This window comes from Ailuropoda melanoleuca, chromosome 15 (genome assembly GCF_002007445.2).
Source record: "Ailuropoda melanoleuca isolate Jingjing chromosome 15, ASM200744v2, whole genome shotgun sequence".
In the NCBI taxonomy this organism is placed as follows: domain Eukaryota; kingdom Metazoa; phylum Chordata; class Mammalia; order Carnivora; family Ursidae; genus Ailuropoda; species Ailuropoda melanoleuca.
This window is the reverse complement of record NC_048232.1, coordinates 9,833,109-9,860,134: the sequence shown is the minus strand read 5'-3', so window position 1 is coordinate 9,860,134 and position 27,026 is coordinate 9,833,109. Positions and strand designations below refer to the sequence as shown.

The 27,026-nt window shown below is 42.6% G+C and overlaps 1 protein-coding gene and 1 long non-coding RNA gene across 4 annotated transcripts in view; one reads left to right on the top strand and one right to left on the bottom strand.

Moving 5' to 3' along the window:
- CELF2 (CUGBP Elav-like family member 2) overlaps positions 1-27,026 on the bottom strand; it is a 397,972-nt gene that overhangs the window by 299,302 nt on the left and 71,644 nt on the right. The window contains exon 1 of one of the 3 annotated variants that reach the window (XM_034643778.1): positions 12,345-12,502. The exons of the other annotated variants lie outside the window; for them this stretch is intronic. Coding sequence (XP_034499669.1) covers positions 12,345-12,397 — 53 coding nt within the window. The 5' untranslated portion in view covers positions 12,398-12,502. Of the gene's footprint in view, positions 1-12,344; positions 12,503-27,026 lie in introns of those variants that run through there. 3 annotated transcript variants of the gene reach the window in all.
- On the top strand, positions 9,752-15,066 carry LOC117796331. Its single transcript, XR_004620724.1, has 3 exons — positions 9,752-9,885; positions 13,426-13,524; positions 15,028-15,066. It is a non-coding gene; the product is annotated as an uncharacterized LOC117796331 (long non-coding RNA).

Sequence of the window (27,026 nt, the reverse complement as noted above, 5' to 3'; positions counted from 1 at the left end):
TGTGCGCGCGTCCGAGCGGGCCGCGGGCGGCGCGAGACGGGCAGAGACAGGTGCGCGCGGCCTCCCGGCGGCGGCCGCCCGAGCCGGCACTTGTCACATTCTCTCCCCTCCGGCTCTCCGCCAATCCCCTCCGAAATCCAGCGCCCCGGCGACGGTCTGCGGAGCGCCAGGTGCGGCGAGCGGAGGCGGAGCTCCGCGCCCGCCGCGCCGCCGCTTAACCCCTGCGGGCCCGCCCGGCCCCCGGAGGGAGGGACCCGCCCGAGGCCGGCGGCTGGGGAAGCTGAGCTCACCAGCTTTAAAAATAGCCAGACTTTCCTAGGGTCCCCAGCCTCCAGAAACGCAAACTAGTTCACCACGTTGACTCGGTCCAGTTCCACTCAATTCCCTATTTCCACGGCGCCTGGCACGAGGCCCGAATAACCGCTGTAGTAGATTTAGTGCCACAGTATTGCCAAAGCCTAGTTCACATACCGGGCAAAACCCAACTCCCAAGCCGAAGAGAAACGGCACCCTCACGAGTGTTTGCTGCAAAGCTTTTCTGTGCGATCTGCTCGCCAGGGTAAGAACTAACAATAATAACTGATAGAGCATTCGCGGGTTAGCCCAAGTAAATATCAGATAAATGGCCCGAGTGACAATTAGGGACTTAACTCAATGCTTTAAGGACAAAGAGGACTCAATCTCCACACAATTACATTTCCTTTGTATCCTCTCGAAAACGCAGAAGTTCGGATAAGGGATTGAAAATGTGAATCACAGTAATCACGTTTTCTTTTAAGAAGAAATCAAATCTGTCATTTTCCAGTATTTAATAAAACAACCGAAAACCAACGGTGACTTTATTGAAAAGCTGTGATATCTATAACGTAGTCGACATGAAGCTTAAACACCCGTTTAAGATTTGTGACTATTTACTAATAGGGCTTGAGAAAAATGGCGAAAATCTCACAAATGAATAGAGAAGCAGGGAGTTTAATTTTCCCAAGTGATTTGCAAAATTCTTGAAAGGTAAGTAAATGGTAACATTCTCATTCACTGTTGTCATTGTTTTGTTGTTTGGTTATTAGGATGAAACCAAACTTTCCACAATGTCACAAGTACATAAAACTTCTATCTCATGTGCTAAACCAGCATCATTTTTTTTAATTTTTTTTAAATTTTATTTTATTATATTATGTTTATCACCAAACCAGCATCATTAGTTGCATACCAGAAGTTTACAGTTTGCCTCTTTTCAGTAATCACTTTTCGTTTGTAATGACATCACGCCTGCCGATGTAGTCTCGGTAGCCAGGGGGTTAAACAAGTCAGTCATGTGAATAGTCAAATACATCAGGTGTGAGATGTATCAGATACCATAATATGGAGAAAAGATCTTTTCTCACCAACTTCTTGTATTATGTGAGAACTGACCATCTTTTGAGATTATGAAGGAAAATATTTATATACCAATTTTAAATCCAGGCTTGATGGATTGAGCCCTATGAAGTAACAGGCCTGGAGTATTCAATTAAGTCCATACGTACTTAATGGACTTGATTTCCGTCTTCAGGTGAACAATATATCTGGCTTTGACCATGACAGTTCTAATTCCAAGACCAGCATAGGGCTAGGACTAACCTTCACTTGAAAATATTGCCCTTCTGAGGAACAAAGTCTAGGTTCATAAAGAATTGAAAAACAGATGCAATCAAATGAATTCTTAGATTCAAAATACCCAAACTTTTCCTGATAGTACTACTAATTTCCATTTATTCCCTATCCCTGCTACTACAGGCTGCTTTTGAAATAATAAGAATTTTGTTGGTCTTTCAATAATCTTAATAAAGTAATTAACTGGATAAATGAGACCAACCTTGTCAGTTCTTGGTTTTCATATATTATTTATATAAATCCCAAATGTATATAATGAGCTGACTGGATAACAAATTTATTTTAAGAATGAACAGAACTGTCCTCCAGAGCAGAAGCAAAACACAACCGCATTAATCAAAGAGAGAAGTCTTTCCAAATCGGCTGTGGAATAAAGCTACATATCTACATTCTATAAGGTAGAAAAAGCTTCATTAACATGTACACTTCTGAAATATTTATTTTTTCTTTAATTGCATGTGAATTAGTTGGGAGAAGCTGTAGGGAAGCCCTCTTACTGACTTAAGCCTTCTCAGCAGTTTGTTAAAGTCTAGCCTCCAATCCCTTGAGGCAATAGTGGATTCAAAGCAGCTTTTAATCATACTATAAGGAGGGTGAAGCAGTATGTAAGTAGGTCATAGAGAAAGAATTACAAGTGCATAGGTTATTGCCTTATTTAACAACTACAGCGGACGCGAGTTTTCAAAGCACATTTGCTTTTGCCATTTAAAGTTAGAAGCAAAAGCAGGGTCAAATACAAAAAGAAAACTCACTCTTACATGGGATACCCTGACGATCTGAACCAAGGAAGGGCTATGCAGTGTAGCTGAGTTTAAATAGTTTGGCTGCCAAACGCATCAATAATACAGTGATCGTACAAGTACTTGATGTAGGTGCCAAAGAGAAACAAAATACACACACACACACACCCCATAGGGTGTTGTTTCCATGATCATAGCACATGCACAATAGCCCTCTTAAAAAATACCAATTTCAAAAGCTCTCCAGTCTAAAAACGAAAACAAAACAAAAACACCCAACCAAATATCACTTGATGAAAAGCGTAAATTTCTTGTTTCACTACTTTGGCAGAAGGAAAAAAACAAGATCTAAAAACAACTCAATGGGGCCCCTTTTTTAATTTTCATGCAGTAATGAGCCATCAGGTATCATGTTTTGGCAGTTGGTGTTACTTGGCAGACAGCTCCACTGGGCCGCTGTTGAACATTGGGTTCAATGGAGCTATTTCATAGCCAAGGATCTTATCAACAGCACTGAAACGGGATGAGGCCGTCAGCGGGCCCCTCTCATGGACTTGACCTGGTTGGTGACACCACTGTGTGCCACCATCACTGGGGACGGTTCTGTTGGGAACAATGAAGATTCCTCATAGTTTTTGCTTCATTGTAGAAAAACCTTAAGCTCTTCCCTAGGCCCATCCCCCTACCTTCCCTAATTGTCTTTTTTTTTTTTTTTAATCAACTTGCTATTCATTTCCCAAACAAAAGGCAATTCAAGAATTGGAAGCACTTCAAGGGAAAGTTTCTGAATGACCTCATTTTATAGGAGGCCTTCCAAAGCAATCGGGTGCACTGTGCTGTTTCAGCAAGCTGCTTCCCCCCGCCCCACCCCATGCCTCATCTCAAACTGAGTTTTCTCCAATGGTCATTGTTTGAGCACTGAATTATCACTGGCATTAAAAAAAAAAAACAAAACCAACCCACAAAACTCTCAATACAAACAGCGTGCTAATAAAATGCATTTGTCCACAGAGTACACACTGAGAAAACCAGAAGAATCCTATCCCTGTCACTCCACTCAATCAATGAACCAGAATATAGTTCCTTGATTATGGAGCTTTCAACATTTTTGCACAAAGTTTATAACCATAACTAAGAGACGGGTGCTTGATATATGGTGATTAGTGTTTATAAGCAAACATTTTTCCCCCTGCAGACAACCTTGTATATTTAATGACAAGTTTCCATTTTTTAAGTGTTCCTATACACAACGTCACACATTGCAATCTCTTAAGACTACCAGCTAGGTTTTCATAGCTGTATCAGTACTGTTCCATCAACTCAAAAAGCCTCCTTCACAAAAGGGTCTTTCCCCCACCCCTCACTTCTGGCTGACCAGTACAAACTGGAGTCCAAAACATCTTTCCCCTATCACATTTTTAAATTCAAATTTTATTAACTAGCTGTTTCGGCTTAAAAAAAAAAAAAGCCTAATGTGCTCAGAGCCATTTGGAGCAAGAAATACAGGCCCTATAAGGGGATTTCCCATCATTTCTAGCCAATAAATCTGAAATCCACATGAATTTTAAGTACCTGAGAGAGTATCTGACTTTGTGGCTGTGTGTTTGTTCTTGGCTTACTCCAGTTTCATTAGCAACTTGCAAAAATAAACAACGGTGTTTTTTATGTGCTTAAAAAAACCCAAACAGATCCTTAAGTGATACATTTAAATATATCTTTTCTTCATCCCATAAAGGTATCCCTTAAAAAATACTTAAAAGGATCACTTCATTATTCACCCCCCCACACACACACCCCTATTTTCAATCGAAAGCCCCTGGAATGCTGACTTTGTCACATTCCTAAAATGACTTAAGTAAAATTAAATGCCAATAAAGATGAAGTAGTTATTAAAGTCTTATTTTACATTTTACATTTTTACGGGAATTTTAAGTAGTCACTCTCCCTTGAGAACAGCTGCTACTGGCTTTTTGCAATCTTGTGTTTTTCTGAATCTGTTTTTAATAGAGCAAAACTACATAATGGTGAATTTATCTTCCTTCTGAAGAGGCCCTCAAAATGAAGTGGGTCCTTTGTATACATACCTCCGTGCTCCAAAATGAGAGGCCCCTCTAGAGTTTCCAGAAGCTTCCATTCCAAGGGGATGAAAGGCTAACACCGTGGGTCTGTCAGACCCAGAAACCAGCCAGCTCATCATTTCCCTCTCTAACTTGCCCTTCCCCTTGCCTTTCTCCATGACACTGCTGCTGCCTTCTTTTTGTTCCCCCTCTTAGCCTTCTCTCTCAGATGGAAGCCCGGCAATGCCAGAAGCTTCCCCGTACAGCTGCGCGTCTGAGGCAGGTGACTTCCAAAGTGAAGACAGTTGTGGCTGGTTGCTTATCTGCACGAGAAATCAAGTTTGCCTCGCCTTGACCAAAGCTCATTTCTGAACTGGGAACAGCTGTCTCTAGAGTGAGCCATGGGATTCCTTTCCAGACATTACCAGAGGGTGGGAGGGGGAGGATGCAAGTCTGTGTCCCATGAAGTGAGGACACAGGAGATGAGCATGGGGAAGAATGGAGAAATAGTAGGCAGAGGAAAAAGGTCTAGTGTGGTGCTTTGCCCACAAAGGCACGCAGTAAAAACTTCTGAAGGAACGTTCCATTGGCCTCTCGAAGATCCCCAGATGGGTCAAACTGCACCAGGTGCCCTTATCTGGTGCCAGCCTGGCGGCAGGAACCACATTGATACCTGTCAGAATGAGGCCTTTAATTCTCTGGCAATCTGCCCTCCAACATCCCCCTCCCAACCCACGCAAAAGGTTTTCCCCGATTGGCCACAAGTTCTCATCTTACTGTCACGTGTTGCGCCATTAAAAAAGAAGAAACTTCTGCTTGATGAAATGCAACAGCTGAACAGCAACAGCTGGGTGGGTACAGCAGTGGGGCAGACATGAGGTCCAGAGAGAGAGAGAGACAGAGCAGCAACAGGTGGGGGGAGGAAAGGAAACAAGGAAACGGGAGTCTCAAGCCTTGGGGTGGGGCTGATCTGAGATCTTGGCGACACTCAAAATCTCAACTTGAGAGGCAATCTCAGGAGGTATGACAGCCCCATTTGCCTAAACGTCTCTCTCTTTTTTCCTAAACAAATATATCTTGAAGAAGAGTGAAGATTGAGAGAGCAAAATCTTGGGTTTCTGTAAAAAACAAACACATGAATCCGCTTTACCCACGATGATGACAGATTGCCTTCAAAGAGCCTTGGTTACCAGGATCAGAAGCCGTCTGATAGGGTGCGTGCAGGCCAGACTCTTTAAGGCAAATGCTACTTTCCAGCTAAGAGAAAAAGATGAGAAGATTTAAGAACCAAACCTGTTTGATTCTGCATTTGATTCTGTCAAAGAGTTGATTGACGCTGGGAACATGTCATTTAATTTACTGATTCATCAGCTAGACCTTTGTCATATGCGTGGCCATCATTTCCTCGTAGGGATGAATGGCTGAAAAATCAAAATCTGCCGTGATCCTCAAATAAGAGGTGCAATGTGTCAACCTAATTATTACTACAGCAATTATATAACAAAGCTATTAAAATGACATGTAGGTTGAAAATACATTAAGGTTTTGAGTACAGGAAATTTATTTTTTCCCTATAATATGGTTCAAATCTCTAGCCATTTTTAGCTTATGATAGAGGTTTTTGAAAATCCCAAATGACTTTTTATTTAAATTTGCTTTTGATTCTAATTCCCTTGAAGTCCATTAGGGGCAAAAAACAATTTTTTTCTTCTGCTTGGAAGAACTACCTAAAATCTTCATGGAAAGGTGGTGTGTAGCTATCTTCCCAAGCTAAGTGGAATGTGTTCTATCTTATCTCTGCTGCTGAGTATAAACTATCATGTTACCCCATAATTCAGTCCCCATACTCCCTGGAGGCTAGTAGGTACGTCTGCCCTATTTCATAGGAATATGGCAAAGGTAGGGAGCAGGAGAGGTGTGAAAGACATTGGGTCTAAGAAAGAAAGGAGGGGAAGCTAAGGATTTTGTTTTGCTTTGTTTTCATAACAGGGCACCTGCTTTCTCTTCCTCACTCACCCACCCTTCAGGCCAGTTCAACTCCTAGTCCTCTCTGCATCACACCCCTGATACCTTTCTACTTGCTCTTCTCTCTCTGTTTCATGACTGTTGCAAGTTTCTGGACTGCTGAGACCATGCCTCATCTCGAGCACAATATATATATATATATATCTGTGCCTTGATTGGTTATGATCGCAATAGGACATCTTTTGGCCCCTCTTACAGACGAAAAGTTACATTTCAACTTCATAATGCTTTAAAATTCTCTTTTTCCTGCCAACACCTATTCCCATTGCACAGCTTAAAGCCTGAGAAAAGTGAGGCAAAGAATGCTGTAATTGCAAGACCTCATGAACTAGAAGACAGATGAGTGAGGATATAAGGGGAGTCGTTAGAAGCCAGAAGCAAACACAACTGCGATTTTTCCTTCCATATTCATTATCTTTCTTTTCTTACTGTACCGCTTTTTCAATAGCAACACTCAGAGGCATGTACAAACCATAGGCCACGGTGGAAATGTAGCATCAGAGGAAGAGACGACTTTGAAGTGTCAGATATTCAGTAGTTATGCTTTCAAGTTGGCAGGGAAGGAGTTTGGCTGAGTCCTGAGTTCGAGCTGTGTGTCTGCAGGCCTATTATTTTACCTTTCTCTGTCTCAGTTTTTCATCTTTACAATGGTAATAACGTAACTCCCTGCAACTCTTGGATGTCTGTGAGGATTCAATTATATAGAATTTAAGAAACCCATCTAATGTAGTGTCAGGCATAGGTGGTTAATACATGTTGGTTTTATTCCTTACGTCCAATCATAATCATAACCCCCCCCCACATACACACACACCACCCAATCCCGCCAACCCAATCTTTGTTTAAACCTGGAACTGGCAGGTAGAAAGGAAAAGAGAAAGCCAGTTCTAATCCTATTGTTCTTGTAGCATTAAAGTTTCACTGACACCTTCCACTTGGAAGGCCAGCAGCCTACCCCAGAGGGAAGGGGAAGGCTATGGTTTGCAGAGAGCAGGCACTGAGCATCCTGGGGCTTAGGGTGAGGTCTCTATCCCTTTTCATCATGTCAGTTTCCAAAGAGAAGGGCCACATGAACCCTAACTGCAGCCCCCACAAACTCTTACCACCAACTCCAAGAGTTTCCATTTCAGAGATGCTTCCTAGATCATCTCTGAATAAACGGGTAAGCCAGTTCAGAGTCCAAAAGGGGGCTGGGGTTCCTGACCAAGCTACTCAAGAAGCAAGACATGATCAAGTTCAGGATGTAGCCTGGCCTGCAGCCCTGGCATGACCGGGCTGGGAGGCTTTACAGGAGGGCGGGTGTATCTGCCCCGTTTCTGCACAGGTCGCAGCTGTGCCCCTCCCAGTCCGGTCGCACACCAGCCAGAAGCCAGCAGTGCCGTCCACGATAAATCCAGCATGGACTTTCCACCCATCTCAGCTGCAAGTTTTCTTAAGACAGGGATTTAAAAAGCCACGATGTCGTACGTGTATCATGGTTCTAACTTTCAACCTCGAGCCTTCCTTGACCAAGACAACAAAGTCTGTCAAGCTGAATAATTATCTGGGAAAATGCTAGTTTTTATTTTTCTCTGAGGGCATGCTGGCAAGTTCTGCTTTATAAACTCCAGTGATTCACCAGGATCCTAAGCAGCCGGTCATGGGGGGGTCAACTTGGAGTGGGCTGAGGCGGCAGCTCGAGCCTCCCTGGTAATACATGTCGCTCGGGCTGGTGGCATCTTCTCCCCCACAGACGCCATTTCCTGTTAACTGTGATGGTCTTGACATCCAAGAAAATGTGCTGAGATCAGTCACAGCCAGAAAAAAAAAAGCTACAGAGCCGATAAGCATACCTGGGCACGATAATCCCTAACGACAGTGCACGAAACAGAAGGCTGTGTGTGGGAACAAAGGGTACCTCATCCCAAATCTGGGTTAACCAGCACATTTCTGAGTTGAGTGGAGGTTCTCTCTCTCTCTGTCTCACACACACACACACACTCACGTGTATGTCTAGCTTCTGGGTCACCCCCATCTGTATAGACTGCTACCATGTGATTGGAAAGGTGCTTCAGCTCCAGAACACTTCATTTCACTTCTCAACAGGCAACACATTAAAGCCGCATATGCTTTCCTTCCTCTGACACCCTCTTCCCAATGTCAGTTCAGTAAAATGCCACGAATTTCAGTCCTCTCCAAACCACTGCCTCGTCTTGCCTACAGACCAGAAGTCCCCGTGAGTTCAGAAAAACTCCCAACGCCAATAACCATCAGAGAAGCAACTGTTTCATGAAAGAAGAAACCCGCCCCCTCCACTAACCTCCCCCGCCCCCGGAATTACCAAAGTGTGGAGAGAAATTCAGGGAAGGCTGATAAAGATGAACCGAGGCATTACTGCACCGGAACAGACCGTACTTGCTTCTGCTGGAAAAGATACTGAGAAATGCAACGGAGCTGGGAACGCACCGATGAACGGACTGCATTCCGTTAACGACTTTACAGACCTCTCCCTACGAGAAATGAAGTTGGGCATTTCTTATTTCCCCGCTGCCGCGGTTATACCAGCTCACGGTATGGTTTTCGTCTACAAATTCTGGCCCCTTAAATTCGGAACCACCGTTCCCACACAACCCTCCTCCTTGTGCATTTTACCTGTCCTGGGTGTTTCCAGCGCCGAGCGCAATGAACTTTCCATCAGCCACATTTTCACCTAATTAAACCCCCTGATGACAATATTTGGTATTGAGTCACTCTTTGAATGGTTTCCTAGGTATTCAAGCACAATCTGCACTTGCCATAAAGTTCTAGATATGAATATTAATCAAATGCTGTCTTTTGTTTTGCAGCCCCAAAGGGGTATTTTTGCAATTGCACACACTCCTATTTTAGAAAAGAAAAAAATATGTGAGGTTTCATTTGAACAAATAAGAGAGTATTAATACACTGAGTGTACAGATCTCAGGCTGTGGTCTGCTGAACACGTCTATGTGAGTATTCCCAAGGCTCGTGTGTGAAGGGACTCTGGGTACAATCGTTACTCTATTGAAAGAAGCCATTTTCCCAGTTTGAATCTTTTGCTATTCCTTTCCTGCAAGTCGCGGCTTAGAATTAAAATTTACTTTGACATTTGTTTAGGTCACTATGGAAGGGGGATCATCACACGTGGAGGCTAATGACAGGACACAGATTACAGATCTTCTTACTGCTGTGGAATTGGATGCAGACAAGTTCGCCAACTTCAGGCAACCTCACGCCGTCCCCATCAGGCTAAAGGAAAAGATATCTGCATGCTGGACACTGGAATGGGGGGGGTCCCCGAATTCCGAAAGCTGATGATCAATCAAGCCACAGGAGAAGCAAAGTAAGAAAGGATCTCCCTTGTTCTTGGACCTAATTATGACCACCCAGGGATGAAAGTGAATGGATCACAGGTAAATAATTGTAATGGAGTCAAAAATTCAACATGGAGGCTTCCAAGTTATTTCTTTATTTCAGTGTGCTACTGACAAGCAGCTAGGGAGCACAGAGGACTACTTTTCTCCCAAATCACAAAAAATTGCTTTGCAGCCTTTGTTTGGAATAAAAATTTCCCATGAAAGCAGAATCTAGGTGTCCTGGTAACAGTGGGCTTCAGATATAAAGCTTCGCCAATTACCTTTTATGAGCTCATCCTAAAAGCAATTATTGGCATACCCGATGGAATGAGCAGTTCAGATCCCATTGGAAGCAAGAGAACATAATAAGTATGCATTTAAAATCCACTCTATTCACAATGGATAACTTTTGAAATATTATTATACTTCAGATACCTTTTGGGTCCACCCAGGCTCTGAATATACTGTCAACAGAAAATTTATACTTGAGAATGCAATTTATTTAGCCCGAAACATTAATTTTAATAGTTCTGAATTAGATATTTCATAACATTTCAACTTAAGTTAAAAGAAGTAAAATGCATGTCCAAACTCTAAAAAATAGTTAATGTTCCCCTAACTTGTGTTTTTATAAGGAATGCATTTTGTGCCTTATTTACTGAGAGCATCCCTAAATTGAACCACAGTACAATTCAAGAGGAAATATTTGTAATTAAATATTTAAAAAAATATTTTTTTGCCCTTTAAAATGATTTCCCTTCTGTGTTTAAAACTTGGGTCCTGAATCTTCCTTTATAAATTTACTAATATTTTTCAATATTTTGCTTGGCATGAACAACCAATTAAGCCGGACACTCAAGTGCTGGATAAGATAAATTCTTTAAAGAAACCAACCTTAGTAAGATGATTTTCACGTAAATCAACAACCACCGAATATTCTAGGACCAGATCTTTGACATTGAGCATGAGAATAAGAATGGTTTCAGTATTTGAGAAGTTTGAAACAGATTTTCCCGTTTCCTCTTTTTGAACTCTGTTTTTGCCTTAGAAGCCAACGCTTCTGTTATAAAATGCAAGATTTCTGAAGACATGAGAAATGTTTGCCCTGCATAAAAATGCATTTCATGAGCACATAACCATATACCAAAAATCAATATGTTCCACAGAGACCTTTAACTTAATAACTTAAATAGGCTATGGAACAATAGTTTATGACCAAAATTCTAAGGGCAAAAGTTCTCATGTGTCCTTGAATTTCAAAGCTGTCTATCTACCTGGATGCCAAAAGAGGAGGTAGAGGCTAGAAATTACAATTTACTTAAATATTAGAAATATCCCCCTTAACTTCTCTTTCCTGCTGTGTTCCGGGATTTCACCAAATAGGCAAATTTAAAATCCCCCCCGCATTAAACACTGTAGAGGCACGTCTGATAACAAGGTATTTGCCAGAATGATAATGGTATTACAAGCAGTCTCAATCAATACATTGCTTTCTGTAGTTAACAGAGAGGTAAGCAATAAATCTCTAACTTAATCCAACCAACATAGCTGCAAAATGCAGAAAGCTTTATGAATGGTAGATTTTAAATTTTTTAAAAGCACAAAATCCACAAACAAGCAGTTCTAAAAGCTCTTCATTCTGTAGAGTCTATACAAACAAGATTAAAGCAGATAAAAAAGGGTGTTGAGAAAGAAAAAAAAAAAAGCCCCAGACATGCATTAAGCTAGTTTGACAGCTCCATTGTTCAACCGGTCCCATTGTCAGACCCAAAGATGTATTCAGTGCTACAATGTCTGCTAGCAAATAAACAAAAGACTACATTTTTCAAAGTAGGATGCCAATTCTATCATAATTCTTTCTCTGCTTCCCAAAAGGTCAGTGGTGGCTCGTTCTTGGTATGTGATCGAACCCTAACACAGATGCAAGAAACAAATATTTGCTTTCAATACATAGGGACCCAGGACGCCATGCATGAACAGAGGTCTATAAACAGGTACACATTTTGGCAAACAGGATAAAGTGATCCAAACCTGGTAACACAGAAGGACTATTTAGGTAGGCTAAGTCCAGATTAGAGCGGTATTTGGAACGCAAGTCTAATATGGAGTCTCCTTAGCTCCTTTTTCGGTGATTATTCCATGCAGAGTGCATGATAACGAGAAGCTTAGACATTGCAAAGGCAAAGACAAACCAAGAGCCAGATTCAGAGCCTTTAAAATTATCCACTGGCCACTCACAAATAGCAGGGAACAAATACATGGTATGCTTTCAAAAGGCAACGAGTGCAAATATAACTCGCACTGGGCAGTCCTTTTCCTTTCTCTAGCTGGCTCCCTTTCTCCCAGTCCTTGGTCTCGATTTCGTTTCCCTCTCTCTCTCTCTCTCTCTCTCTCTAGATTCTTTTTTTTTCCCCTCTAAGATAAGGAAGCTACTTGATGCCGAGAATGATTATTGTCTCAGCCAGCTCTAGAAACTAGAAAAGCACACATTAAAAACAAAGGACACAACAACATACCTTAAAAGCAGCTCCTCATTTCTCATAGTAACAGCGGATTTGGGACAGCGCATGCTTTCTACACTGATACACTGATAGTCTCAACAAAAGCCCGTTCAGAAGTGCGCTCAAACATCAATACCACAGGAGCTGTTCACTAATGCGCTCCCTCTCTCTCTCTCTCTCCCTCTCACTCTCTCTCTCTCTTTCCCCACTCTCTTCTCTAGTGAAATTCTGAATGGTGGAGCAAAGGGGCTCCTGCAGATTCACTAAGTAGAAATAATCCTCTCTGACAAGTTATGTTGTCTAGGCATATTTTTACATTAATACACTGGGCTGCCTATAGGGGTCTTGTTTGCATTCACTCAAGCCTGCCTGGTGTTAGTTCTTCTAATTACCATCTTAAAAAATTGGAAGGAAAAATAAGTAACTCATTTACCTTTTTCTTATACATATCATAGCAAAGCCAATGCCACATTTGCTTTTGGCTAGCAACTATCAGACAGCGTCGCGGAGGGCTATCAGAGGATTTGGATAGGTCAGTGGGCGAAAAAGGATTTTTGCTTCTCTTTTCTGGGACACTGAATTCACAGTTGGGTTCATCTATTCCTTTGCTCTTGTCCTCAGGAAGAGTGACAAGGTCAAGACCCTTAGCCCCAGCCTGGGTCAGGGACGCAGAAGATAGAGACTGGGGGACTTGGAAATATTTTAACTCTGTGCACACCAGAGCTCTTGCAGATCAGAGCATAGTTCACCTGAAGCAGGAGATCTGCAGGAGGCAGGCAATGCAATGCAAAGATTGTTTGGTCATATCGAAGTCCTACTTGACACCAGAGCATCCTCCTCAAAAGACCAATTAAATGGTCTTTTCCAAAATAAGAAAAATCAGCTTCCCTACTTCATTATACTCAACGGGCTTAGCAGATACAGTCAGCCAGGGCAATACGTGTTATACTTCTGGTTATTGGGATTAGAAGAATTCCATGCAGATTAGCCAAGTAAAACAGCAGGTTAAACACAGAGAGAAAAGACGAGGTGCAATGGCCAGAACGGTCAGTTGTCCCAAAGTGCAAACTAAGGCATCATTCCTCTGTGCTCACAGGAAGCCAAGAATGCTCTCAGTTTGGATGGAACAATGCAGGGCACGGCCCGAAACAGAGCTGGATCACTGAACACTGGATTCTTCACCCCCAGCCTCAAAGTAGGTCCCTATCCTCCATTAGCACAACCATGTACCTCAGTAATCACCTGGAGATACAACATCTGTGGGGATAATAGTGAAGTGGGGAAAATAATGGTGAGCTCTGTCTCTCTGCTAATTGAAGATCTGGAATACAGCCTGATATCTTGCTAGATCTGTGACCTCTGAACTTAGTCTTGGCCCACAGCTAGGGAAATGGAGATGTTCTGGAAGGTGTTGAGGGTTCTTCAATCTACTGCACAATAATCTCGCTTAGTTTATCAAGGCACTGAGGACAATAAAGAGCAGTGACTGATAGCAGTCACCATCCCTATTTCTGGATGACAGGGAGACAACATGATGAATAATTCAACAAAGGTCAAATGATGAAATGTTTGTCCCCAAAACAGTCATATTCTTACATTTCCCTCCTTCATTGTAGCACATGGCCGTTATAGAGTGAATATACAAAAATGAATTACCTCGCCAAAGAAAGATATTATATAAAACCTGAGATGTTCCTTAGAAGCACGACAAGCATCACGTAAATGAGTGTGGAACCAGAGAGACTTTGGAGGGAAAGAAAAAGTTGGAGCCATTCCTCTAGCGAGTTGTGGAGGCAGAAGTCATTTAGCCTTTCCGTGGCTCTCTTTGACCCCCATTCTTAAATGGGGGGCAACAAATGCAAATTTGTTTAAAGCACCTGAAGATCATTTAATGAAACTGGGTGTGTCCCGTTGGCACAAATATTTTTTTATTTTTATTTTTTTTAGGGGTGAGAGAGTGAGTGTGAGGAGGGGCAGGTGGGAGAGGGAGAGAGAGAATCTCAAGCAGGTTCCAAGAGGGGGTGGAGCCCAAAGCCGGCTGGATCTCACAACCCTGAGATCTTGACCTGAGCCAAAATCAAGAGTCCGATGCTTAACTGACTGAGCTACCCAGGTGCCTCCTGTCAGCGTAAATATTAATAAAAGGTGGAATGAGTGGCCTGACATTAGCCAGCATTTTGTCTATTAGAAAAACATGAAAATGTGCTGCTCAGACACAAAGCTCTTTTCTTAATATTTTCATAAATTTCTTAAAAAAATTTTTTTTAAAGATTGTATTTATTTATTTGACAGAGAGAGACAGCCAGCGAGAGAGGGAACACAAGCAGGGGGAGTGGGAGAGGAAGAAGCAGGCTCCCAGGGGAGGAGCCTGATGTGGGGCTCGATCCCAGAACGCAGGGATCATGCCCTGAGCCGAAGGCAGACGCTTAACGACTGCGCCACCCAGGCACCCCTAAAAATTTTTAAAAACAATTTTATTGGGGTATAACTGACATATAATATTAGTTTCAGATGTACAACATAATGATTTGATATTTGTATATACTGCAAAATGATCATTGCAATAAGTCTGGCTAACATCCGTCACCATACCTAGTTACAAAATTTCTTTTTGGTAATGAGAACTTTTAAGACTTATTCTCTTAGTAACTTTTATTTATTTATTTACTTTTAAAGATTTTATTTATTTATTTGACAGAGAGCCAGCCAGCGAGAGAGGGAACACAAGCAGGCGGAGTGGGAGAGGAAGAAGCAGGCTTCCCGCGGAGAAGCCTGATGCAGGGCTCGATCCCAGAACTCTGGGATCATGCCCTGAGCCGAAGGCAGACGCTTAACGACTGAGCCATCCAGGCGCTCCTCTTAGCAACTTTTAAATATGAAATACAGTATTATTAACTACATTCACCATGTTGTACATTTAATAGACATGATTTATTTGATAACTGGAATTTTGTACTTTTTGAGTCCCTTCACCAATTTTGCTCACCTTCCCCTCTGTTCTCTGTATTTAGGAGTTCAGATTATTTTTTAAATTCCACATATCAGTGAAATCATATGGTATTTGTCTTCTCTCTGACTTACTACACTTAGCATAATGCCCGTAAGGTCCATCCTTTTTGCTGCAAATGGCAAAATTTTATTCTTTTTAATGGCTGAATAATATTCCAAAGCGTGTGTGTGTGTGTGTGTGTGTGTGTGTGTGTGTGTACATGTTCTTTATCCATTCATCCATTGATGGACACTAAGGTTGTTTCCATAGCTTGGATATTGTACATAATGCTGCAATGAACATGGGGTTTCATACACCTTTTTGAGTTCATGTTTTCATTTTCTTTGGATAAATACCCAGAAGTGGAATTGCTGGATCATATGGCAGTTCTATTTTTTTTTTCTTTTATTGAGAAACATCCATATTGTTTTCCTCAGTGGCTGCACCAATTTACTTTCCCACGAACAGTGTGCAAGGGTTCCCTTTTCTCTATATCCTCGCCAATACTTGTTATTTATTATCTTTTTGATAACAGCCAATTTGACAGGAGTGAAGTGATGTCTCACTATGGTTTTGATTTGCATTTCTCTGGTGATTTTTGATGTTGAGCATCCTTTCATGTACCCGCCGGTCTTCTGTATGTCTTCTTTAGAAAAATATCTATTCAGATTTTTTTTTTTCGCTATAGAGCTGTAGGAGTTCTTTTTATATTTTGGATATTGACTCCCTTATCAAATACATGATTTGCAAATATTTTCTCCTATTCAGTACTTTGCTTTTTCATTTTGTTGATGGTTCCTTTGCTATACAGAAACTTTTTAGTTTGGTGTAGTTCCACTTAATGATTTTTGCTTTTTTTGCCTTAGCTTTTGGTGTCAGATCCAAAAAAATCATCACCAAGACTAATGTCAATGAACTTATTGCCTATGTTTTCTTCTAGGAGTTTTATGGTTTCAGGTCTTATATTCAAGTCTTTAATCCATTTTGAGTTAATTTTGAGGTATGGTATAAAATAGGAGTCCAGTTTCATTCTTTTACATGTGGCTTCCAGTTTTCCCAGCACCGTTTATTGAAGAGACTCCTTTCCCCATTGTATATTCTTGGTTCCTTTGTCATCAATTAATTAATCATATAAGTATGGTTTATTACTGGGTTCTCTGTTCTTTTTTTTTTTTAAGGATTTTATTTATTTATTTGACAGAGAGAGAGAGTACAAGCAGGGGGAGTGGCAGACAGAGTGAGAAGCAGGCTCCTGCTGAGCAGGGAGCCTGATGGCGCTCGATCCCAGGACCCTGGGATCATGACCTGAGCTGAAGGCAGACTCTTAACGGACCGAGCCACCCAGGTGCCCCATCGGTTCTCTGTTCTGTTCCATTAATCTATGTGTCTGTTTTTAGGACAATGCCACACTGGTTTGATTACTACAGCTTGTAATAGAGTTTGAAATTGGGAAGTGTGATGCCTCCAGCTTTGTACTTCTTTCTCAAAATTGCTTGGTTTATTCGGTGTCTTCTGTGGTTACATATAAATTTTAGGAATGTTTGTTCTACTTCTGTGAAAAATGCCACTGAACTTTTGACAGGGATTTCCTTGAATCTGTAGATTTTGGGGGGCAGTTTGGACATTTTCACGATACTAATTCTTCCAAACCATGAACATGGCATATCTTTCCATTTATTTATGTCTTCTCCAATTTCGTCATTGTCTTATAGTTTTCAGTATACAGCTCTTTCACTTCCTCGGTTAAATTTATTCCTGGTAATTTATTCTTTTTGATGCAATTGTAAATGAAATTGTCTTCTTAATTTCTCTTTCAGATAGTTCATTATCAGTGTCTAAAAACACAACATATTCCTGTATATTGATTTTGTATCTTGCAACTTTACTGAATTCACTCATTAGTTCTAACAGAATTTTTGGTGGACTCGCATGTTTTCTTTATATGATATCATGTCATCTGCAAATAGTGACAGTCTTACTTTTTCCTTTCCATTTTGGATGCCTTTTATTTCTTTTTTCTTGCCTAATTGCTCTGGCTAGGATTTCCTGTACTATGTTGCATGGAGGTGGTGACAGTGGGCATCCTTGTCTTGTTCCTGATCTTACTGGAAAAGCTTTTCACTTTTCACTACTGAGTACCATGTTAGCTGTGGCCTTGTCATACATGGTCTTTATTATATTAAAGTATGTTCCTTCTACACGCACCTTGTTGAATACTTGTATACAATATCTAACGGGGGCTAAACTATGAGGCAAGCACTAATGTATAACAATCATGCACTTGCTTATCCATAAATAGATTCTTAGCATCAGAAGCCAGTGCTGCAGAACATGCATCTATTCCTACAGGGAAATGAATTATGGATCCACAGTAGTAAAGAATGGAAGTGAATCAAACCATTAAATATTTATATTTTTTCCACTCCCTTTTATGTCTAGGGACCTAAGTAATGAGATAGCTATTGAGGTAGTAAGACTTTAGGACTTGTCCAAACTCCACTAAGACGAACAGATTGAGGGTCTTATACCTATGAGTTGTGTGTGCTGAAGTTGGGGTTATAAAGGTGAGTGAATAGAAAGAAGATGTCCTATTTCTACATTTACATATTATGTGGTAAGTCTTTGACTCTATATCCGTGGGGATTAATCTCTGCACTTTTTCAATCCACCCAATAGGATAACTTTCCCATAGCTAGTACTTAATAAATATTTGTTAAATAAAGGAATAAATTTATTTTTAACTCTTGGAACTTTGGGGGAAGGACCATTTCATTTTTATAATTCCTTTACGTAGTTTCCATAACAAATATGTGGGAAAAAACCCACAACTCACTCTTTATTCTAATTCACTCATTCAGTTGGCGTAGCTGACATCACTGAGAATTCCTTACATGTTGCCAAGTTTTAAATTTCAGGACCTTTTCACATTTAGCAGCTCCTTCAATCCCCATAACAACACTGCGGGGGCAGGAGGACCTGGTATCATTCCCTTCTCAGTTGAAAAAGTTCACTTGTAGAAAGAATGAGTAGCTTGTCCACAGAAGGTGCAATAATGACTGAGTGTGGAAATTCAGTCTAAACCAACCCCTGGGCCCACATTCTTCCCATTGCTCCACAGTGTGATCCAGTGTTTCTACTGTGGCCAGGGGTTCGCAGCACGCCCAAGCCAGGCATGGCTTTTAAGGAGTGTTTAGTGCAATGAACCTTATGCCTTTTTTTTTTTTTTAAAGATTTATTTATTTAGAGAGCATGAGTGGGAGAGGGGCAGAGGGAGAGAGATACTCTCAAGTAGACTCTGTGCTCAGCATGGGGCTCGATCCCACGACCCTGAGATCATGACCTGAGCTGAAATCAAGAGGCAGACGCTTAACCAACTGAGCCACCCAGGCACCCCAAACCTTATGCTCTTCAAATGCAATGGTAATAAACGTAGAGGATAGAAATTAAATTAATGAAAAATTGATTAAAAGGATATGTTTGGCTACTAGTATTTACCGATTCCTTTCAAAACTTTATTTCAAATGAAGATTGAGTAGAAACTAGACAGACTAAGCACTTTGGGGATGGGTTTGTTTGTTTGTTTGTTTTTTTTTTGAGGTCATCTACAAGAGTTGATTTTTAGCAACCCTGGTTATTACTAAATTGGTTTACAGGGAAAATTTTTCAAGAAGATTGTAGCAGTAATTGGCAAAGAACAGCAACAAAAACTTAGTTTATCTCAATGCCCTCTATACCCTCTCTATATGTTTGTAACAATATAAATTGAAATTTTAGCTAATAATGCAAACTTGGGGAGGGAAAACTGAAAAATGCCTGCAATGTGGGAATATGGGAGTGAGCTGAGAATCAGCCAGATTGCTTGCTTTCTAAATTTGAGCTTCCCAAAAATTTTCTCAAAGGTAAATTATATGTGCATCTATTTATGTTATAGGTAATTTCTAGAATTAAAAGCTGAATTTCTAAATGCAACATTAACAACTCCAGTTTTTTTCTGGCTTCTACACCTCACCTTTGCACTTTGACATTTACATTGCAAAGGTAAGTAGAAAAGAGTGTCTCAGTGGAAATGTCCAATATGACGTGTGCTAGAGACGTAGGGCCAGGCAATACAGTCCCTCTTTGACGAAGGATGGGACAGTACCAAAATCTAGCCCAACTCTTAGCTTCCCATCCAAAAACAACAATCTTGGAATACGGAGGCACTAAGGATATTAAATCTCTTTAATATTTTAGCTGCTAGTTTAGAGACTGTCTTAGTCCATTTGGGCTGCTAAAACAAAAAACTACAGACTGGGTGATTTATAACTAATGGAAATTTCTCACAGTTCTGGATGCTGTCAAGTCAAGATGCCAGTGTGGTCACGTGGTAGGGAGGGTCCTCTTCCTTTTCATAGCTGGCACCTTCTTGCTGCATCCTCACATGGTGAAAGGAGCAGAGGACCTCAGGGGGTGGGGGGGTTTTCTGTTATAAGAACACTAATCCCATGCCTGAAGGCTCTACCCTCATGACCTCATCACTTTCCAAAGACCCCATCCCTTAATACCATCACATTGGGCATTAGGATTTCAATAAATGAATTTTGGGGAACACAAACATTCAAACCACAGCAGATAAAAAGAACTGCCAGATTTAATTAAGAAATCACATTGCTACAAAAGACAAAAAGAACACACAGAGACTGCATGAAGTAAATATGAAGCGATGACCGAGATCTACAAGAAATGGATTTCTAGTATGTTCAGTGAGTGACGCATAGGAGGGGCTCAATAATGTCGGCACCTCTGTGTGTGAATGGATACATTTCTATCTATACAGAGCTGGGCTCAAGCAGAAGACACAGAGTTTCTCTGATCAGTGTCACCAGCTTCCGGGGAAGGGTCTCTATGGGCAACATGGAGGCCAAGTAGTGAAGTTTGCCCACCGGGGCGAGCCCAGAGCAGCACCAGAGGCAGGAGCCGGAATGAGGGGACTACGGAGCAATCCTGTTCTCTCAGACTCTGGGGCTCTCTTTTGCCTCGAGGGGAAAACCCTCCAGAGACAAAAGGACATGGGTATCACAAATCACTATTGAAACACAAAACTGACAGGTGGTTTAAAGTAAACCCTGGCAGCGCCAGTAAAGGAAGGGTCTGATGGTAACCCGAAGATTCGTGTAACATGAGTTCCTGTCACGGAGCGCTCAACTGTTACCTCCAAGTCGGACTTCAGAACAGGAGGCCACTATCCCAGGAACAAGCCCAAGGCCCTCAAGTTCTAAACAAACAATCCTTCTACAAGCCGTGGGACTACTTACTCGTTTCAAAATGGAGAGGTTTACTGGGATGAGTGGGGCATGGGGCTGAGTAATTAGCAAGAATAATTGGAAAGCCCCTTAAAATGATAAAGTGTGATATTTATCAATAAGTAGATATAAATAATAAACCATAAAGTACTTAGAGCTCCAAGAAGCCACTTGAAAATACGCACTAGATAAATTTAAGAGGTATCATAAAGAGTAAGGATGACTGCTGGTTATAAAGGGAAGAGGCTATAAAGACAGACTCCAGGAAGTGTGTCTGGACAACTATTTCTGTGTTGGTAGCGAAAGGTCCGCTGAAGAGAAGCTGAAGAAAGCAAAGGGCTTCCCATGGAACACATGGGCTACCTAGTTGGTCAAATAACCAACTTTGGTTCATAAACTCTTATGACTTAGCAAACAACATGTTTACAGCTAGCTGAGCAGTGATTTTCAGCCTAATGTTTTGTCAAGGACCACTCGTGGGCAGATGGGAAATCTTGAGAAGGCCATGGGCGACTCTATTTAAGTTAGGCATTAATATTTGCATGGAACATGGGCCGAGTTTATTATTGCTATGTTTAATACAGACCCATGCACACAGAGCTGTCTTTCTGCCTGTTCAAACAGTCATGTCGGAGAGGTCCTGTCACTTGACTCTTGCCCATGAATCCTCAATGGACACGTAGAATTTGGGGTACTTGGGGAATCCCTCTTGCTTAGTGGTTTTGATCTTAGGGGATCCTAAGGAGTAAATGACACAAGTATAAGGAAGGTTATGGGGGGAGCAGACAAGTCTTCCTCACAGGAAAGTGAGGCCAAGACGGGGATCCGCATGACCCTATGGCAGCGATGAAAGAGAAACTCAGATGGTTCGGGAAAGTGTTCCTGAAACCCCCACAACGCATTCACAGCTCTGACAGAACATGCAGGTGCTTTAAATGTTACATTTCTTGATATATATCTCTGAAATTAAATCATCTGCTTGTTGACTTATTTGTTATCTGTTTCCTGCACCGAAACTAAGTCAAATGAAAGCAGAAACTTCCCCCATTTTAACACTACTTTAGAACAATGTGTGGCATATGGTAGATACCTAATAAACATTTGCTCAATGGCTGGATTTCTCTGGGAGGCACATTCTTCTTGTTAAGTGACCGGATCTCAGTGGCTCACAGCTATCTGATACAATTTGTGAAACACTTTCCATGCTCGGCTATGGAAACTAAGGCTCAAATCTCTGAGGACACAAAGATTAAGAAGGCCGGTTCTGGCTTTAAGTATGATATAGATGGAATGATAAGCTTGCTGTTTTTATCATTTTTTTGAACTTTAAAGTACCATTTATATGGGTTCATAGAAAATCAAGTGATAAACAGATATATTCCTTCCTCACTTTCCATAATGCTGAAGTTGGGGAGTTGGTAAATTGCAAGCAGGTAGGACCGGGGCATCGACGATGAGAGGCGTGGACAAAACTTTCAGAACCAAGAGCAATGCAAATTGCAGAGTGTTTTTTGTGATGTCCTGGAAAAAGCAAGCATCCTTAATGGGCAAGGATTAAGAATCAGAGGCCAGGGGCGCCTGGGTGGCACAGCGGTTAAGCGTCTGCCTTTGGCTCAGGGCGTGATCCCGGCGTTATGGGATCGAGCCCCACATCAGGCTCCTCCGCTATGAGCCTGTTTCTTCCTCTCCCGCTCCCCCTGCCTTGTGTTCCCTCTCTCGCTGGCTGTCTCTATCTCTATCAAATAAATAAATAAAATCTTAAAAAAAAAAAAGAATCAGAGGCCAGTCTAATTCTGGTTTCATTCACTTTCAGGAGGAGATCTACACTGTGTCGTAACTCTGTAGTTGAGTGTGTCACAGTGCCAGGAGTTGGCAGATGCTCCTTTGTACCAGGGGAGTCCTGTCCTCCCTGCCTGTCATTCACTGGGGTCCCTGAGGTCGACAGCAACTTACCCTCTTATCACTTCCATCCTCCACCCGCTATTAGAAACAAAACAAAACAAAACGCGCATTTCCTTAAGTCAGTTCCTCAGGAGATGTGTCCTCACTTTTACAAGCGCATTAATTTGATTTTGTTTTATGTGGCAGGGCTAGACGTTCAACATTACTTTGACTTTCCTATTTCTGTATATATATATATATACATATATATATATATATATCACGTTAAATATAGTTACATATATTTTTCATAGTAATATATATAACTTGTATATTTAATAATACATACATTAATGTTGGTATGATATATATGGTAAATGTTCTAAGAACATTATGGTCTTCAAAGGGAAGATTCTAGAGGCCAAAGTGATGATAGAGATGAGACAGAAAGTAGCCTGCAGCTAAGGAAGGAAAGACATTGCATTCCATACCAGAAACTGGCACTAGGAAGCCATGAACAATTTTACAGCATCTCTGGCCCTAGATGGATAGCTGTTTTGGAATGGAGAATAAAGCAAGAATGCAGACAAGTCTGGAGGCAGGGAGGGCAGTAGGGAGGCCACCATACAAGTAAGAGAGGACGAGGTGGCCTTTGAAGTGGGTTCTTCTATTTGTGAACCACTGCCCACTGGTTGGGCTTTCTTGGAGACACTCCATGTAAGACTAGATAACTCCCTTCACAGGACAACGCAGCCAATGGAGATCATCGTCCACATTACACTACCTAGGACACAGGGGGGCGGGGGCGCAGGGGGCTGGAGAGGCCACGCCGACAAATGCAGTATGTGGTAGAGAAGGGGGTCAGGCTCAGCCCTCTTCCCTATCCCACACTGTCTATGTGATAGCTATCCAGAAGGCAGAAAGGGGGTTTAGGGATAGAACCATTAGAGGACAACTGAATGGGTGGAACAGAGAAAACAGAGGAAGGGAAGATAATTCTGATGGTGCTAACATGTCTCTTTGGCAGATGATGGTGCTGCTAACCAAGACGGAGCCCAAAAGGGGACAGCAGGGGAGACAGGAAAGGGGCAGGGTCCATAGGGAACGAGCTGAGCTTGAGATGCGGGCAGCAGGCCTCCTGCGTGGAGGAGGCAGGCAGTTCTAGCTACCTCCAGGCATGGGTGAGATCAGCCAGGAGGAGCACCGTGGGGACAAAATGAGAAGTGGAGCAAGACCAAAACTCCAGGGCAAATGAAACACCGAGGAGGAGGCACAGCAAGATGTCCCAGTGAAAGGCAAGAGCGGATGCATCACTAAGGGGCTTAAACATCCCTGGAGAGAGAGAGAGCCTATGCTCCTGATGTTTGGGCTTACCTCGCTGGCTAGGAGATCATGAATTATTTGTTTGGATGCGAAATGAAAAAGCAGGGCAGTAACAAAAAAGAGGCAGGAACATTTCGAAAGTTTCAGGAATCGGTTGGGCACTGCGGTGAGAACTCCAGAAGGCAGCCTCATTTGAAAAGGAAGCAGGCTTCCACACCCACAGACCACTGGAAAAGGAGCCGGGGCCGGGCCGTCGGGAACCCCAGGTGAAACCCCTCCCTGCTCCAGCCTCACTCTCTAGTCGAACCTTCAGAGGCTTGTGCTGACTCCTCAGTTAGAATCGAAAGGTGCCCCACTGTTCCTCCTCACCTCCTTTAATGCCCAACTGATAAAACAAGGAGGCTGGGGGCCAGGAGGCTGCCTCCAGCATACAGAGCAGGGGAACCCCGATGCAGCCAAGTTCGTATGCTTCCAACGGGCTGGCTGGATCCAAAGGTTCAAAAAGGCCAACAGCAAAAGTCGTTTTTGAAGATGTCTCTGAACTTTGCCAGATAAGGTTTCCAAAAGTTATAAGGAACTACAGAACTCTAGGCTTGGATGACATTTCCAGGGTCGATGGTTTTCCATCCTAGCCATAAGCCTTTAGCTCCCCGATGCTCACAGAGCGAGCACGGGCGAGCAATCAGCACGCAGGTCAACCAATACAACTTTTTTTTTTTTTAAACCCAAACTTGCTTTTAATTCCATAACCAAAGCAGGTTTTGATGACTATAAATATCTAGGAGCTAGAGTGCTTGGAAGTAAAAATTGCCTGAGAGACAGCGAGAGTCCGTTGAACTGAACTTTCTCAAGAACTCACCTACTTTTCACCATCTGCACAAGCCGCATTCAGGCTACCGGTTTCTAAGGGGCCTCCCTCCCTGCAGTCTCACTGGCTCTGAACCACGCTGCACATATTAGCAGTCGTCTCTGCTACTGCAAAATGGTCCCGGTTGCCTCCTACTTGGCACCCATCAGAGGCTCCCCCCTCCTCCGCCCTGAGGATGAAGTGCAAGCCACAGATCATGACTCACAAGACCCACCCACATCCCCAGCCTCATCTCCCGGTCTTCTCCGCTGGTGCATTATGCTCTCTGCACTGGAAACTTCTTTCAGGTCCTCACGCACAGGGTCTCCCTCGCCTCTGCACTAGGCTTTGAGGTTGCCCACATGTGCAAAACTCTCCAGCCATCCCACCCCCTCACCAGGTTTATTTCTGCGTATCCTTCAGGACTTGGCTTAAACATCAAGTGCTGGGCACAAAAATAGTCACTCAAAAATACTTGCAGGCTGGCTGGCTGGCTGAATACAGGAGTAAGTCAAGGACACCATCCCGGCAGCAAAGGAAACACAAAGATGTCATAAGATGGTCCAAGTTTAAAAAGGAAACAGAACTATGATGTAATAAACCAACCACACTTTTTGCATCTGAAGGACTACCATGTTGCTACCTACAGTTGAATTCAAAAGGGTTCTAGAAACGACCCCTGCCCTTGGGGAACAGACACTCCTGTTAGACACACAGAAGTTAGCCAGGTGGAGCAAAGAACAACGCCATGCCTACTGCTGTGATGTTTTCTAGGAGTTCCAAGGAAGGAGACATGGTAAGACTGGGCTGGAGTAATCTGAGAGTCCTTCATGGAGAACCTTGAAGGGTGTGCTTGCTTTGGGGGAGGGTGTGCAGGGAAAGTGTGAGGACACCCCCAGCAGGGGACACCAGTCTGAGGATAGTTTCTGTGGATGACAGCGAAGAGAAAGTCTGGGTTGAACAGCACAAGTGTTGGGCAATGTGAGGGAAGAAAAGACACTAGGAAGCATGAGGCCAGGCTGTGACTCCAGTAAATTCAACAAAATAAGCCTTGGAGACTCCATGTAATTTCTGGATCAGGGAGTGCGACTGCTCTCTGCATATGCCCACGAGAAGGCAGAGAGCAGCCCCAGCAGCTGGTAGCTGACAGGTAGGCCATGATGTTCCCAATGAAACACAAACCACTCTCCCAGAGTATAAAAATAACCAGACTTGGAGACCATGTGGAACAAGAGAAAGACAAAGACATTGCCACTGCAAAAATAATGACATATCCCCTTCTTCCAAATGCTTCTTTACCAGGGACAACTAGCTCTGCTTTCATTTTCCTGCTTTCTATATAAAAGCTACCAGGTACCTGTATTAGTCTGTGGGAGCTGCTGTAACAAAATACCACGGACTGGGAAGGGGGGGCTTAACCAACAGAAATCTGTTTTCTCATAGTTCCAGAGGCTGGAAGCCCAAGGTCAAGGTGTTGGTAGGTTTGGTTTGACACCTGTCTCCTTAGCTGGCAGCCACCTTCTCTCCCCACCACCTCCTCACATGGCTTTCCTCTGTGCACACACACCCCTGGTGTCCCTTCCTCTTCTAATGACGCCAGTTCTACTGGATCAAACCCTTAGGGCCTTGTTAATTTTGTTACCTACTTAAAAGCCCTATCCTTGTATACAGTCACATGCTGAACTCCTGGGGGTTAGGTCTTCAGTAGATGGATTTGGAGGGTGGAGAATGATTCAGTCCATAACAAGACTATTACTTCTCCAAAACAGCCAATGAGAACTGACTCCCATGTCCCTGAACCTCCTTAGTATGCACATAAGCCCTATTTTTTATAATAAGCCTCTTCCAACTCTTTCCCCGAGATGCCCCATCACAGCCCTGGAGTGCATTCTCCTCTGCTGAGCAAGTGAGACCCAGCTTTGCCTACGATGTGCTCCTGCTGCCTTTGGCTCCTGTATCTCCACACCGGGACCTTCCTTGTTCTTGAGCCTTACCTTTCTCATGCTTTGCACCTGCCTAAATGATCATTCCTCCCTCCTGGTTAACGCCTGATCACCCTTAAGGATTAGGTTGCAATATCACCTTCCCTGAAAGCATTTTCTAATTTACTCTTTCTACCAGTTAGATTCGATTTCCCTTGTGATGGCCGTGTCATGTGTCGACTAGCCTATGCTCAACTACATTTTCTGGGTTTTCGATTGTCTTCCTCCTCCTCCTCTTCCTCCTCTTTCTTCTTCTATTTCTTATTTTTTAATGTTTCTGGTCAGAGTGAGCCACAGGAAGATTCTTAGATGTGAAGGACAGAAGGGAAGCAACAGTCATTCTGTAGCTCGCAAACACTGTTGCCAATGTGCTGCCTTGCCTCCTTGGGGTGT